The sequence below is a fragment of the Danio rerio genome, chromosome 24, assembly GCF_052040795.2.
Source record: "Danio rerio strain M-AB ecotype USA chromosome 24, GRCz13ab, whole genome shotgun sequence".
Classification (NCBI taxonomy): Eukaryota; Metazoa; Chordata; class Actinopteri; order Cypriniformes; family Danionidae; genus Danio; species Danio rerio.
The window spans coordinates 3492571-3507500 of record NC_141044.1 but is presented as its reverse complement, the minus strand read 5'-3'; the positions used below and the strand labels follow the sequence as shown (position 1 = coordinate 3507500).

Here is a 14930-nt window from a genome sequence, read left to right as displayed (position 1 = left end):
TTTAAATCACACTTGCATTGGTGTAAATTTAAAAATGACTTTGTTATACATTTAAATAAAACGTTAAAAACAATTTCAGACAACTGAAGTGTTGCATATTGATATTTATCTAACTTGTTAAATCATTGTTGACAACTACTGTGAGAAATCATTACCATGATCAATGTCTTCACATAGATGAATGCTATTAATTATTAATAATAACATATAATTAAAGGTAAAAGTAATATATGTGTTATTTAACAACTGGTAGCCCTTCACACTAATCGGTACTCAAGAAGTAGCTCTCAGTTTCAAAAAGGTTGGTGACCCCTGGTGTAAAGTATGAATGGAATTCGGACGTACTACATCTGCCGTTTTGTCATGGTCACCTGACCTAATTGCGTCGGTTGCGTCGCTTTACTCCCATTCAATAATTCGCTCGCGGGGCATCATAGATGCGCACTCCAGAATCTCGCCGGGAGTAGTAAGTCATCCTGGTACTTCTTGCATACTGATTTTCAAATTTGATGAATTCGCACATACTACTCGGCTCGCATACTGATTTTAGCGTGCTATATAGATAGTATGGAAGTATGCGGTTTCGGATGCAGCCGTGCTCTTTTAAACAAACACAGATTTTTCTTTCTGCATGTTCACTCTGCATGCCTGTGAAAGAGAAATAAACAGAATAAAATGAACAGACTATAAATAATATGTGAAAGGGTTGGGTCGATAGACGATGCCATTGCCCAACGCCGATGGCAGACAGACACCACGATGTTGAGCCGGCATCGTGATCCTCTTCCGCCCCTGTTGCAAATCTGCTTGCGAAAAATACACACTTAGGCCCAGTTTACACTCATAGTTTACAGGACTACGGTATAGACTCTTTTAATATGTCATCAAATCCTTCATTTTTTATATTTATGCCTGAGCTAACGAGTTGGTGTATAAACTGTTTCATTAAATCACTTGTACATACAAAGATTAAGCGGCATCATCAATATTTCTTGTTATTTTAGGACGAAATGTAACTTTTTCATTAAATTATTTGTAAAATAACTGCTGAAACACTCACAATTGCTGAAACTGTCATTGCAAATGCCGGGTTTTTTGCAAGCTGTTGATGAGTGTCTGTGTGTTTGATTTAGGAAAGGTGAAGTGATCTTTGAGGTCTGTCTTCTGCAGATTGTTGTCATGTGATTTGTGCATTAGACAGAGCTGTGGTTTACAGTCACTGTCACTGTAGACCTTTTGATCTCTTGGCTTTTCTTACCTGAAAGAAAGTCTTGTTTTCAGCTCCACTGTTTTTTGTTTTGTTTTGACGAGATTTGCTTGCATCTCTTTAATGTCTTTTTATGATAATGACGTAATATCTTTACTTTGGGTTATTTCTGGCGTGCACTTTAGTTACCACACAATTTACATTCTTACTATACTATGCTGTTATTTAGTTTGAATAGTTAAATAACTGTGGTGAACATTTGTTCAAGAATTTTTTTGTTTTTATTTTTTATTCTCTTGATTTAAGCTTAGTTTTTAATACATAATAGTTTTAACCATATACACTTTAGCAATGTAGCCAAAAACAGAAATGTTCCACGTTTACACTACAGTGTTTTGCATTTAAAATGTTTATTTATTTTTATTATTTACATTTATACGACAATGGTTTCACGACAAATGATTTCAAATATACTGATTTCGGTATGTCTGGCCACTATTTGGAACTGTCGCCCTGCTAGTAAACACTACCTTTAAGGAAGTGACGACATCCCATTGGCAGCTAAGCACTGGTGTGTGTGTGTGTGTGGAGAACTTTCTATGTGTGTAAGATGCGTCTCCGCTTTTGGTTGTAATGAAGTAATCCCTGCTTGCTGATAAAGTGTTAGCAAACACTTGAGTAAAAACAACACTACCATGTATAAACCCTGCTCACCATAAACACTCCAGTACTTAACTTAAACCTTTATTCATTAATTTATGTCTCTAAGTTATCCAGCATATAAGTTATCCTCATAAATTTAATTAACATTTTTGGATGGAAACATAGCTTTTGTGATGTCCGATAAATAAATATGTATCATTTTAACAAGTACAATGTGTTTTTGACTATTGGTTTTGAAGTCCAATGACACAAATACAGTCTTCATTCAGTGTCAATGTCAGATATTAACTTATTTACCACCTTATAGAATCACTTTTCAGCTGTTACATATATCAGTCTATTTAACATAATTTTGTATTCCACACTTTTGTGTCATTTGTTTACCAAGCATAATTTCATCAGTGACTTAAATCAACACCTATTTCTGGCTCTACATTGTTTTTAACTGGAGCACAACCCCGCATTGGAGAACAATAGGATGAGCTCACCAGAGGAAACAACCAATCCAAGTACACTCATGTTGCACACAGAGGAAAGACTTGAAAATTGAAAGGAAGTGGATGCAGTCTGTTGGGCGGGCGGTCAAACTTTTCTCTAATGGTTGCCTGTTAGTTGCACATCTCAGATTCAAACTTGCTTAAATTTCTGTAGGTGATATCAGGATGGAAAATAGATAAGCACATTGAGCTATTATGGCCATAAAAAGTGCAGCGCTATCTTCCCATGTGTCCTATGTGGGAACATACTGGATGTTATATTGTTAAGAATTGCTATAATGATATTTCTTACGATAAAACTTTAAAAGTGCTTTAAAATAGTTTCTTTGTTCAATGCTAAATCAGACTAGATCTAATTCAGACTAAAGAGTGTCTAGGTGCCAACATTAAGTCTTTAAAACTCTATGAATGAGTGAAAACCTTAACAGATATTCTGACTCTGATTGACTGTTGTCATTTTCCCGCCATTACTGTTTATATTTAGCCAATAGCAGAGCAGCAACTGGGGAGGCAGGGATGAATATAGTAGGTCCCCATCTGATTGGTCAAATTTAGATAAACAATCAATGCATAATATGAATGTAATGTTTCACATGTCTGTGATACGTACACTCACCGGCCACTTTATTAGGTACACCTTACTAGAATTAGGTTGAACCTCCTTTTGTCTTCAGAACTGCCTTAATGCTTAATGGCATAGATTCAGAGATGCTCTTCTGCAGACCTCGGTTGTAGTGAGTGCTTATTTGAGTTACTGTTGGCTTTCTATCAGCTGGAACCAGTCTGGCCAATCTCTTTTGACCTCTGGCATTAACAAGGCATTTGCGCCGAGAGAACTGCTGCTTACTGCATGTTTTCTCTATTTTGTATCATTCTTTGTAAACCCTAGAGATGGTTGTGCGTGAAAATCCCAGTAGATCAGCAGTTTCTGAAATACTCAGACCAGCCTGTCTGGTAACAACAACCATGCCACATTCAAAGTCACTTAAATCACCTTTCTTCCCCATTCCGATGCTCGGATTAAACTGCAGTAGATGGTCTTGACCATGTCGACACGCCTACATGTATTGAGTTGCTGCCATGTGATTGGCTGATTAGAAATTTGTGTTAACGAGCAGTTGGACAGGTGTACCTAATAAAGTGGATGGTAAGTGCATATACTATTATTGTGATATCGATAATTCTGGAATACATATATATATATATATATATATATATATATATATATATATATATATATATATATATATATATATATATATATATATACAGTTGAAGTCAGAATTATTAGCCCCCCTGAATTATTAGCTCCCCTGTTTATTTTTTTCACCAATTTCTGTTTAATGGAGGGAAGATTGTTTTAGCACATTTCTAAGCATAATAGTTTTAAAAACTTATTTCTAATAACGGATTTATTTTATCTTTGCCATGATGACAGTAAATAATATTTGACTAGATATTTTTCAAGACACTTCTATACAGCTTAAAGTGACATTTAAAGGCTTAACTAGGTTAATAAGTTGAACTAGGCAGGTTAGGGTAATTAGGCAAGTTATTGTATAACGATGGTTTGTTCTGTAGACTATCGAAAAAAAAAATAGCTTAAAGGGGCTAATAATTTTGTCCCAAAAATGGTTATTAAAAAATTTAAAATTTCTTTTATTCTAGCTTAAATAAAACAAATAAGACTTTCTCCAGAAGAAAAAATATTATCAGACATACTGTGAAGATTTCCTTGCTCTGTTAAAAATCATTTAGGAAATATTTAAAAAAATTAAATAAAATCAAAAGGGGGCTAATAATTCTGACTTCAACTGTATATATATATATATATATATATATATATATATATATATATATATATATATATATATAGTGCAACCCCAGTAGGAATACAAGAAAAATCCCCATGCTGCTGTTTTAAGGAAATGCACCATGGCTCAATACAGTGTATGTTATTCCGTCAGCAGCACATCCATCTGGTATTAACATGCGCTTTCAGTCATCCAGACTAAAGTGGTCAGTCGAGACGCGTTACTATTTCCACCCATGTTCAGATGTCTCTTGGGTCCATTTGCTGTTTGGATTTCCGTTGAGACTTTATTATTTCAAGACGCTCGACATCCCTTTTGCATTCAGCGTGGTGCATCAACGCTACTGAAGAAGATAAAGCATGTAGGGCTCTGCAATATGACAATATACATATTGTGTAGACGAAATAATAAAGCTATCATTTAATATTATGCTTTATCTCACAAAATACATCGTTTGGCCAGGAGTAAACTCATGTTATGTTTATTTAGAAGTGAGATCCAAAGTTACAGGATGTTAATGGAAACAGCAATTTTGATGGTAATTCTTGTGCTTGAGTTAGGAATGCTTCGATTGTGCTGTGTTTTGGTGTGTCGCAAGTCCCACAAGTCCCGTCCTATAACGAGTGCATGTTGTTGTCCTTGTGTGGTTTTACAAATGCATTCGATCATATTTGTATGGGGTTTTACACTATGAAAGCAATTAAATAAAATAGGTTTTTGTCTACCTCAGGAAGTAGCTAGAAAGTGGGCAAGATGCAAAGTCTTGGTAACAGTTTAATTGAAGTGGTGTTCTTATAACTTTCTTTAAAGTTTGACATGTGAGTGATGTTGTGCATGCTTATAACTACTGTCATTAAGTGTGCTTTTGATAAATGCATTAAAATAAATGTAATGTATCCCACATGTCTGCGATATGTATGTTGCATCACGATAACGGTACATTATAAATTGTGCAACCCTAGTAGGAATTCAGGAAAATTCCCCTTGTTGCTGTTAATTATGTTGACATTTTTAATTAAGATGACATCGAAACAATCAGTTTTTGTCTTTGCCATGACAACTTGACATTATAGAGACAACAAAACTTGTCATAAATCTGTCATAAACATGATTGTTAAGAAGCCGTTATAAAAATGTCATGAATTTTAAAACGGCGTCATAAGTATATGTATTTTTTGACCTCAACTACAGTGGTACAAGCTGAATTTGACATCAAAATGCCATAAAATATTAATTATGTTGTTAATTCAATGACAGAGCAATGACACATTTAATGCAATATTTTAATTACAAATACAGTTTGTTTCACTGAAAAAAGTGATCAGAAAAATATTCACGACAATTATAGTGCCTCATGACAAATCATGTTCATGACAAGTTTTGTTGTCCTGGTGAAGTTGTCATGACAAAGATAACTGATTGTGATGTATTTGTTCGACAAGTTGTCAAAACAAACAATGTCATCTTTGCATTTAAAGTGACATAACTGAGCAAATGACACCTAATCACAGCTGACATAAGCATGCATAAAATCTCATCCACATCCATGATGTCATGTCATGATTATAAAGGCTTCATGACAGTCTTATGAACACCCTTTCAAGTAAAGTGTTACCAATGTTCTGCTTTTTTAGTGATAGGATTTATGAAAACAGCACAAATACCAATATCAGACTAATGACTGACTGACTGATCTTTAATATTTCATTTGTAATTCTGACTTAAAAAGGGGATATACCCTCCATGCATGATGCACCCTGTTGTGAAATAGTATGTTTATTTTGATGTGATTAGTTTCCTTATGAGTGCTAGTTAAGAGAATTGAAAATAGACTTTCATAAACGGTCTGCATCATCTCCCTAGAGACCCTGTAGACTGACTAATCCACTGACTGAGTGGGTGAATTACCAACCCTGTCTCGTGAAGCACAGCAGTCATATTTCACTCACAACCTCCACCATCGCTGCTCTGAACATTCACACCCAAGACCGGTTGCTTTAGCAAGTGCCAACTTGATATTGGTCTTTATATATGTGGTATGCATTAGCCTAAACACTCATTTAAAAGAACACTCCACTTTTAGTTTGGAAATAAACTTATGTAAACTGAGCCTATTTTCAAAAAAGTGGAGAGTTTCTTTGGGTCCAGTTTTAGTTTTTTATGGTTCACTTGATTTGTTTCAAATTTATTGAACATTTAATGTACTTATACTTGTATAACTTTGTGGAACTCAAACTAAATAGTTGTTCTGACCGCTGTTTTTAATAAAAAATATACACAGAAGCTATCGATAAGAACATAAAAACCCTATAAAAAATCTCTATCCATCCAATCCAACCAATCTCTATCCATATGCTAAGTTGTGTGAAGCCATCTGAAATGTTTGGGTGATTAATAGACACACAGTAGATTATAGATATCTGGTTCACAGTGACTGTTTCTTGAATTGGTCAGTCTCAATATTGATGCGTTCATTTATCTCAAATGCAGGGATTGACTTTAAACTACATCAAGAATTATACCGGAGTTTACATTGTGCGTGAACTGACCCTTTAAGAAGTGCATTATGAACTTGTGCTGTCAAAGTTCACACACCCGCGGTTGCATGCACCGACACGTCCACCAAATGGGGCACTAAATGCTCCAGTTACTATTGCTGGTTGACTTCCTGCTCACATTGACCATGCAAATGTGTGTGTCTCTCTCAATCTGACATACTGTAGCTTAGGGGCCACAGGCAAATATCTTGGTTTGGGATTTCATGTATTTCTAATGCAAATCAGGCAGCAGAGGCATCTGAGTAAATTACTCTGTCCTTAAACTTTGATAAGCATCTCGCTCGGAGCAACAACAACAAAAAAAAGCAGTTGGAAAAGCTGTGTGTTCTCACTCAGTTAACCTTTAGCCTCTGAGTAAGCGTAAAGTAAATTGGGTGATTTCCTTTCAGATCAGGCAAGGTTTTCACCTGCTTCTCACTTGTCAGGTATTGTTAAATTACATCTGCTAGGTATTTTTCTTTTTGAAAACTGCCTACGGGAATTTGAGGTTAAAACGTGAAGGCTGGATGTCCATAGATTCAACTGGAAGGAACATTTCATCAATTTTCGGGCTTAGTACTGTGTTGACGGCTGTATTAACAATCGCATGTTCTGTCAGTCGTTGTCCTTGTGTGCTTTTACAAATGCATTCGATCATATTTGTATGGGGTTTTACACTATGAAAGCAATTGGATAAAATATTGGTTTTCGACTGCCTCAGCTTGTGGGTAGAAAGTGGGCAAGATGCAAAGTTTTGATAACACTTTAATTGAAGTGGTCTTCATACGACTTTCATTAAAGCTTTAGAAGCATGACTTATGATGTTATGCATGCTTATAACAACTGTCATTAACATTTTTAATGCAAAGATGACACTGTTTATGACAACTACGTCACAGTCCTTGTTATGAGAACTTGACATTACCAAGACAACAAAACTTGTCATAAATCTGTCATAAACATGATTGTCAAGAAACTGTTATGAATTAAAAAACAGCGTCATTAGTATATGTATTTTGTTTTACCTCTTAAGCTTAATTTTCATTAAAATGTCATTAAACATTAATGACGCTGTTAAAATTTAATTAACACATGTAATGAGTCATTTTAATCACAAATACAGTTTGTTTCACTGAAACCATGATCAGAAAAGTAGTTCTAGCTTAGTACTGTGTTGGCAATTTGTTGTTAACCTGGATATTTGGACACATCCAAGTTTTCGATTTTCAAAGCACTCAGAAGATTGCTTTCCCATTGCTGAGCAACCAAAAATCACTCTCTCCTTTACCATTATTAAGTCCTTGTGAACCGTAAGTTGATCAAAGTTTTATTTCAGTATGTTGATATACTTAAAACTTAAATGGAAAATTGAGGAGGGGGTGGACATTGTTTTTCGTGCATCCTTTTCTTGTAACAAACTAACAGTAAAGACTGATTTATACTTCTGCGTCAAGCGCACACGTATGCTTTGTGAGCAGCCTTCACATGGTCGCACACACTTCGCCGTGGCTGACACAAACGCTGATGCGCACCTTTCCAAAAATGCAACTACACTGCAGAACGAGGCATAGCACAAGCTCTTTTATTGGTCAGCTTGGTAGCTGTAACCAGACCGAGAGCCGCACAAACCCATTAGAGCGAGGGTTTACAAGTGATGGGTCATGTGAAGTAGCTCTAGATGAAACCTGTTGTTTTGTGTTTACCTTATGATTAATGTTGTTGCTCGTCTGCCGGTTTTTACCTCTGAATGAGCAAGTTGCAGCTGCTTTTACATTAAAGTAGCGCTCAGAAAAAATAAAACGCTCGCGAAGAAACTTGACAAAGAGGAATATAAAAACCTCACTGCCAGCTAGTGTTTCTGAAGTGTTATTCCTGAGCAACACAAACAGCATGCAGAAGTATAAATGCATGGCAGACTCAGTGGGTCACGCCGATCACTCAATGCTAAGTATAAACCAGCCTTAAGAGTGACGTGGCTAAAGAGTATTAAAGCTGTCAAACTAATGTCAACAGAGGAGGACCACCACTCCAAATGTGGAAATGGTCCGAATGGTTAGGCTTTGATTGAATATTACCAAAATATTGTTTTGCCGGTAATTGTCCACTTGAAGAAAAAGCTGTGCTAGCAAAATAAATATTATACATTTTGATTTCACACAGACGTTAATAGTAACTCGGAAAAGTAGTCAACAAATCTCTCTAGAGTTGTAATATTAGTAATTTCCACAAGTTTGCTAAAGTTCCACAACTTAATTGTACTTTAATCATTTAAAAAGAGGTGTTTGGCTGAGCAAAAATAATGAAACCGAGTATACAAATGAACAGCCCTTGAGTTAGCCACCAAACTGCTTCTAATAAAAAATGTCTGACCTGATTATTTAATGGGACACTTAAAGCAAATCCCCTTAGATTAAACTGTTTTCAGTATATGAGTTATGTTAAGATCATGGTATTACCATCTAATACCATCATTTTGTTGCTGCAGTGCATTTTTGTATGGTATGTAAAGAGAGAAGAGAGGGTGTTTATCTGTCTTTGGGCCTTTGGATTGGGCTAGTACAAACTTAACTGCCAAGCGGACATTCCTCTACGGTAACACTATTCACAAACCTTTGCCAAAACCTCCAACATGGTTGAAAGGCCTTGGGGTCAGATATTCTCCATTAATCCTTCATACCAGCCCATTTGGCTTGACCTAATGTGGTCAGACAAGTCGGAATCCTCGACAGTGTCCATGAACATAACCCAACACTCCCTCGCTCTTTCCCTCCCCATGGAGGAGGACGTTGGGTGTGGTAATCATTCCAGTGACTCCTAATTGTACTGTTCACTGAATAATACATCTGGCTCGCACAGCTGTGTCTTTCGAATGATTGAGCCATTTGGTCAAATTCTGAGACAAAAACCTGCACCCTTGTATCATGGTGCCAACTTTTTTTTAAGATTGTCTTAAAGCTTTTTGTTAACACCTGTTCATTTGGAGATAATTGAATCAAGTCTATACTCAAGGAGGAAGACCAAAATCCTGAGCATAATCTGATGAGTGCTGGAATGATGTTTGTGATTGGCTGGTTTTGAAACTGGACCAGTGCCCATGTTTACTAAGAGAGGACTCATTGCTCGAGCAGACGGGAGCTGATAGCTACTGTGTACCCCTGTCAGTGTGAACGCACAAGCCTCGCCGCACTGTAACATGTGTTTGGACAAGTTCTCCTTTTACTCATGCCCTGCCTGTTGGTGCCTGTATCAAAATACAATGCTCTTTGGTTTCACAGATCATTTCGACAAGAATGGAATGAGTGCAGGGTGCGGAGTGATGAAATTACTCCCTGAAGAGACTGTCTCAACATAGTTTTCATTGAAAAATGACTTTAGTTAAACGTGTTGCTATTAAGTGAAAACTGCAATCAGTGAGTTTCATCTACTGAGTTGGAAGTAGCTTATTATATAAGAAAAACAGGGCCACAGTGGCTTCTCCTACTGCAGAAAACTCTGATATTTAACGCCAGTGTATCAGGAAGTGACAATTTTTTTTTCTCTTTGACTCCCTGGATGGAAATGGTGCTTATTTGCAAATGATTATTGAGATTGTCCAAAGCGATTGGATTGCTAGCGTCATAATGAGCTTTTGGTTGCTATAAAAAGAACTCTTGTAGTCTACTATTAGAGGCAATAGTAAAATTTATTAGGTAAATTGGGGAAATTGTGAAACAGGGAGAGACTAACAAGATGGACTCCCGCTCATTTGCTCAGAAACTTTCATTGAAGGACTCGCCCAATGTATCAAAATACAGTATGTTTAGACCATAGGTGATGCATTGTATTTTGATGTCAACATGTATTAGGATTACAAAACTAGGTCTTTTTTTTGTTAATATATAAATATATATTCTTTTCATTGATTTCTAAAATGTTCTGTTCATTTGTTCTTGAACTTCCCTGCCAATTTTTTTTAACTGTCCTTTCGAGATTCTGCTGTTGAACTTCTTTCCAAAGGTCTCACATACTGTCTGTTACTGCCTGCATTGCCTGAACTACACAGACCTAATTGACGTAATCTGCTATATTTATTAGGAATCAATATCTCTGCTCCAACAATAAAAGCGAGCGAGCGATATCGTTTTGGGATTAAACTTAAACTGTAATCGAAAGTCGAAAGTCTTGCTGCTGCATGTTTCCGACCTGAAGCTAAGCCTGTAGTCTATATTTATGAAGAGTAAAGATCCGAAAGTTCTACGTCTAGAACAATCCGGATGCCAATTATTGCGGTTTGTTAGCAAGTTTTATGAATGGAGTCCTAAATTTGTCATCTTGGAGCTGTCAGAATCCATGATATGCCATCAATATAAAAGGAGCTCTTGTGGTCTACTATTAGAGGCAATAGTAAAATTTACAAGGTAAGCAGGTAAACATTACACTTTCTTGTACGTTGTTTTCCTCAATTTTGACAAGTAGTACCTGGAGTTTTCTTCACAGAGGTGTACCCTTTATGCCAATTCCAGAATGAAGCAACGAACTTACAAAAAAAATTATGATTTGTTGGTGAATAAAACAAACTTGAACAGCAACTGCAACATTGGGAATGCACCATGTTCGTTTCCACAACGTTAACATCTACAATATTTTGACGCTTTGAAAACATCTTAGGCTGAAACCCCAAGAAGTAGAGTGCAAAGAAAGGACTAAATAGTGAAATACTTAATTGTACCTCTTTTTATGTTTGCAGGGATCGGAAAGGTGAAAAGGAAAACAGGCATGCGTGAAACAGCGTCCAATGCAGACTCTGATTTCTACCCAGACAACGGTGAACGTCTGTATGACCTTAACCTCCCTGCGCTGGTCAAGTTCAGCTATGCGGCCGAGCGGGAAGATGAGTTATCGTTGGTTAAAGGAACGAGGGTTATCGTGATGGAGAAGTGCAGTGATGGCTGGTGGAGGGGAAGCTACAACGGCCGTTCGGGATGGTTCCCTTCCAACTACGTGACAGAGGACGCAGATGGATCAGCGAGCAATGATTCTGCTGGACTTTCAGACAAACTGTCTGCTGTTGTTCACAGTGCGAATGGCAACCGTGTGCTGCACACAGTACAAGCACTCTACCCGTTCAGCTCGGGTAATGATGAAGAGCTGAACTTTGAGAAGGGGGAGGTTATGGATGTAGTGGAGAAGCCAGAAAATGACCCAGAGTGGTGGAAGTGTCGTAAGTCAGATGGGCAGATGGGACTTGTTCCGAAGAACTACGTGACTGTTCTGCAGGAGTCGCACAACTCGGCCAGCATGCCGGGGCCACCCACACCTGACTGTGACTACATTGAGCCTTCATCCAGCGGCCGCTTCGCAGGAAAGCAGTGGTACTACGGGAAGGTGACACGCCACCAAGCGGAGGTGGCGCTTAACCAGAGGGGGTCAGAGGGAGACTTCCTCATCCGGGACAGCGAGTCCTCGGTAAGTAGACAGAAGTTTTATACTTCTATTCTCACGTCATTCAATTGTTAGTCAGTTCTACCTTGTGCCTGGAATGAGAGGGTGCTTCTCAATCAGATCTCTTGTTCAGTAGTCAGGGCAATGATCTGGGAGTTTATTCCCAGAAGAGCCCATATTTAAGACTCTTTATTGCAAAATTCTTCTGTTTAGAAAGCACCACGATTTTCATGGTGCCTCTTGCGAAGTTCTGATGTTGTTTATAAATTCCAGTGTTGATGTTGTACAACGAGGATGGTTTTCATGGCACGTTCAGTTTCCCAATGTGAACTGAACCAAGCTTCTTATTTTTCCTTACCAGTGCCAAATTTGTGTCCACAATCTACTAATCCACTAAACCAGAGATGCCCAAACTACAGCCCACGAGCCAAAGTTGGCCCTTGTAACCTTTGATTTGGCCCACCATCCCATCAGAAAAAGGAGTGTGAATGATGGGCAGGGTTGGGGCGAATGATTTTTACAGAGATTGTCATTTCTAGTTTAAAGTAATCTTTTGTGAATGTTTGTTTTAATGCTGAGCTACAAAAAAGCCAACTAAAATTAAATGTTTAATTATAAAAACATAAATAAATACTTTGTAAAAATGTAATTACTATCATGCGACAAATAGAGGACAATGCAGAGGACATCTGCGAGCAAATCAAGGCAAAATCAGGTGCAGCCTGACTAGTGTATCTCCATTCTGTTATAAATGAGACTGTTTTACTGTAGTAAGTTCATTATAAAAACAGAAAATAAATGTATACTGCATTAGTTAGTACAAAGCAATGTGTTTTAGTTATTTTTAAATACTATTTATTAAATTAGGAAGTAATTATGGCAGCTATATTTACCTATGACCCACTAGCCTCAATCTAGTTTGGTAACTCGATAAGAAATGTTTGGGCACCCCTGCACTAAACCTACTAAATGACCTACTAAACCTCAGGAGTTAGGGAGCTGATTGAGTTGCACCCACAATTTAAACAATTATTTAAACGTTTTGTTTGGCTGTTCATGTACACGAGATTTTTGGAGAGCCCTAAAAATGCTAACTTAGAAAAAAAGCCTTAACAAACTAACCAACATTGAAAACAATTGGCTGGGCATGCATAATGCAGCACTTAGTCAGATCCGTGTAAACTAGAAAAAAAGGTTTGATCTTGTTTTTCACGTTAAAAGTGTGACACTTTGTCATCTGTATGTTTTCCATTTTTAGCATATAGCTGTGTGAATGTACCCTTAGATTCTCCTGGCCTATCAGTTCACTCATTTCGAACTGCTAATATTTCAACTATTGCTTTAACGAATTTGTCTAATTTGACAATTTGTCCCTCTCTCCTTGCATTTTATTTTTCTAGCCCAATGACTTTTCAATATCGCTGAAAGCTCAGTCCAAAAACAAGCATTTTAAAGTCCAGCTGAAGGACAACCTGTACTGCATCGGACAGCGCAAGTTTAACACAATGGAGGAGTTGGTGGAACACTACAAAAAGGCGCCCATCTTCACCAGTGAGCAGGGCGACAAACTCTACCTGGTTAAGGCTCTGGCTGCCTCCTGATCCCAGTATAAAAAACACCAAGATAATAACAAGGACTACACTTCCAGAGAGATGGATAGAACGGGGATATCAAGCATTCCAAGAAAGGGAGGTACAGGGAGAGACTGACCAGATGGACTCCCGCTCATTCGCTCAGAAACTTTCATTGAGGGACTCGCCCAATGTATCAAAATACAGTATGTTTAGACCATAGGTGATGCATTGTATTTTGATGTCAACATGTATTAGGATTACAAAACTAGGTCTTTTTTTTTTGTTAATATATAAATATATATTCTTTTCATTGATTTCTAAAATGTTCTGTTCATTTGTTCTTGAACTTCCCTGCCAATTTTTTTAACTGTCCTTTCGAGATTCTGCTGTTGAACTTCTTTCCAAAGGTCTCACATACTGTCTGTTACTGCCTGCATTGCCTGAACTACACAGACCTAATTGACGTAATCTGCTATATTTATTAGGAATCAATATCTCTGCTCCAACAATAAAAGCGAGCGAGCGATATCGTTTTGGGATTAAACTTAAACTGTAATCGAAAGTCGGAAGTCTTGCAGCTGCATGTTTCCGACCTGAAGCTAAGCCTGTAGTCTATATTTATGAAGAGTAAAGATCCGAAAGTTCTACGTCCAGAACAATCCGGATGCCAATTATTGCGGTTTGTCAGCAAGTTTTAAGAATGGAGTCCTAAATTTGTCATCTTGGAGCTGTCAGAATCCATGCTATGCCATAAATATGATCTGTCTCTGCTTTGGCTTAGCTGTGATTGATGTCTTCTGCTAGACATTTATGTGAATGAACGTGGGAGTTTCTTCATCTTCATTGGAGCCTTGCATTGCCATGACTGATGATTAAAGAAGATTAAACCACACTGGTGCACACAAAAGGTCTTTCATGATTTAATGTTTTACTAATAAAGCCTTCTTTCCTGATCAAGGCCACATTTCCTTTTGATGTAACCGGGGTGAATATTATGTGGTTTTCGTTATCATTGGTTGTGGAATATTGGTTTGAAGCTTCGTCAGGTGTTTGCCTTCTTCATTAGCTTGCTGACTTTCTCACATATTATAGTGTAGAGTATGAATGAAAGCGTGCCATCATGAAGGCAGCATTGTAAGCTCAGGTTTCAAGGAAGGATTGAATTCGCGATCAAGATCCAAAGTGCTGCTTCCCTGTAGTTTTCATCAGGTTATGAT

The 14930-nt window shown here is 37.4% G+C and overlaps 1 protein-coding gene across 14 annotated transcripts in view; it reads left to right on the top strand.

The window, feature by feature from the left end:
- nck1b (NCK adaptor protein 1b) overlaps positions 1-14666 on the top strand; it is a 162006-nt gene extending 147340 nt beyond the window's left edge. For all 14 annotated transcript variants that reach the window (XM_087309047.1, XM_087309050.1, XM_087309052.1 and 11 more), the window contains 2 exons: positions 11445-12163; positions 13540-14666. In XM_087309047.1, the coding sequence (XP_087165173.1) occupies positions 11445-12163; positions 13540-13740 (920 nt within the window). In that variant the 3' untranslated portion in view covers positions 13741-14666. The remainder of the gene's footprint in view (positions 1-11444; positions 12164-13539) is intronic.
- The last annotated feature ends 264 nt before the right edge of the window (positions 14667-14930 follow it).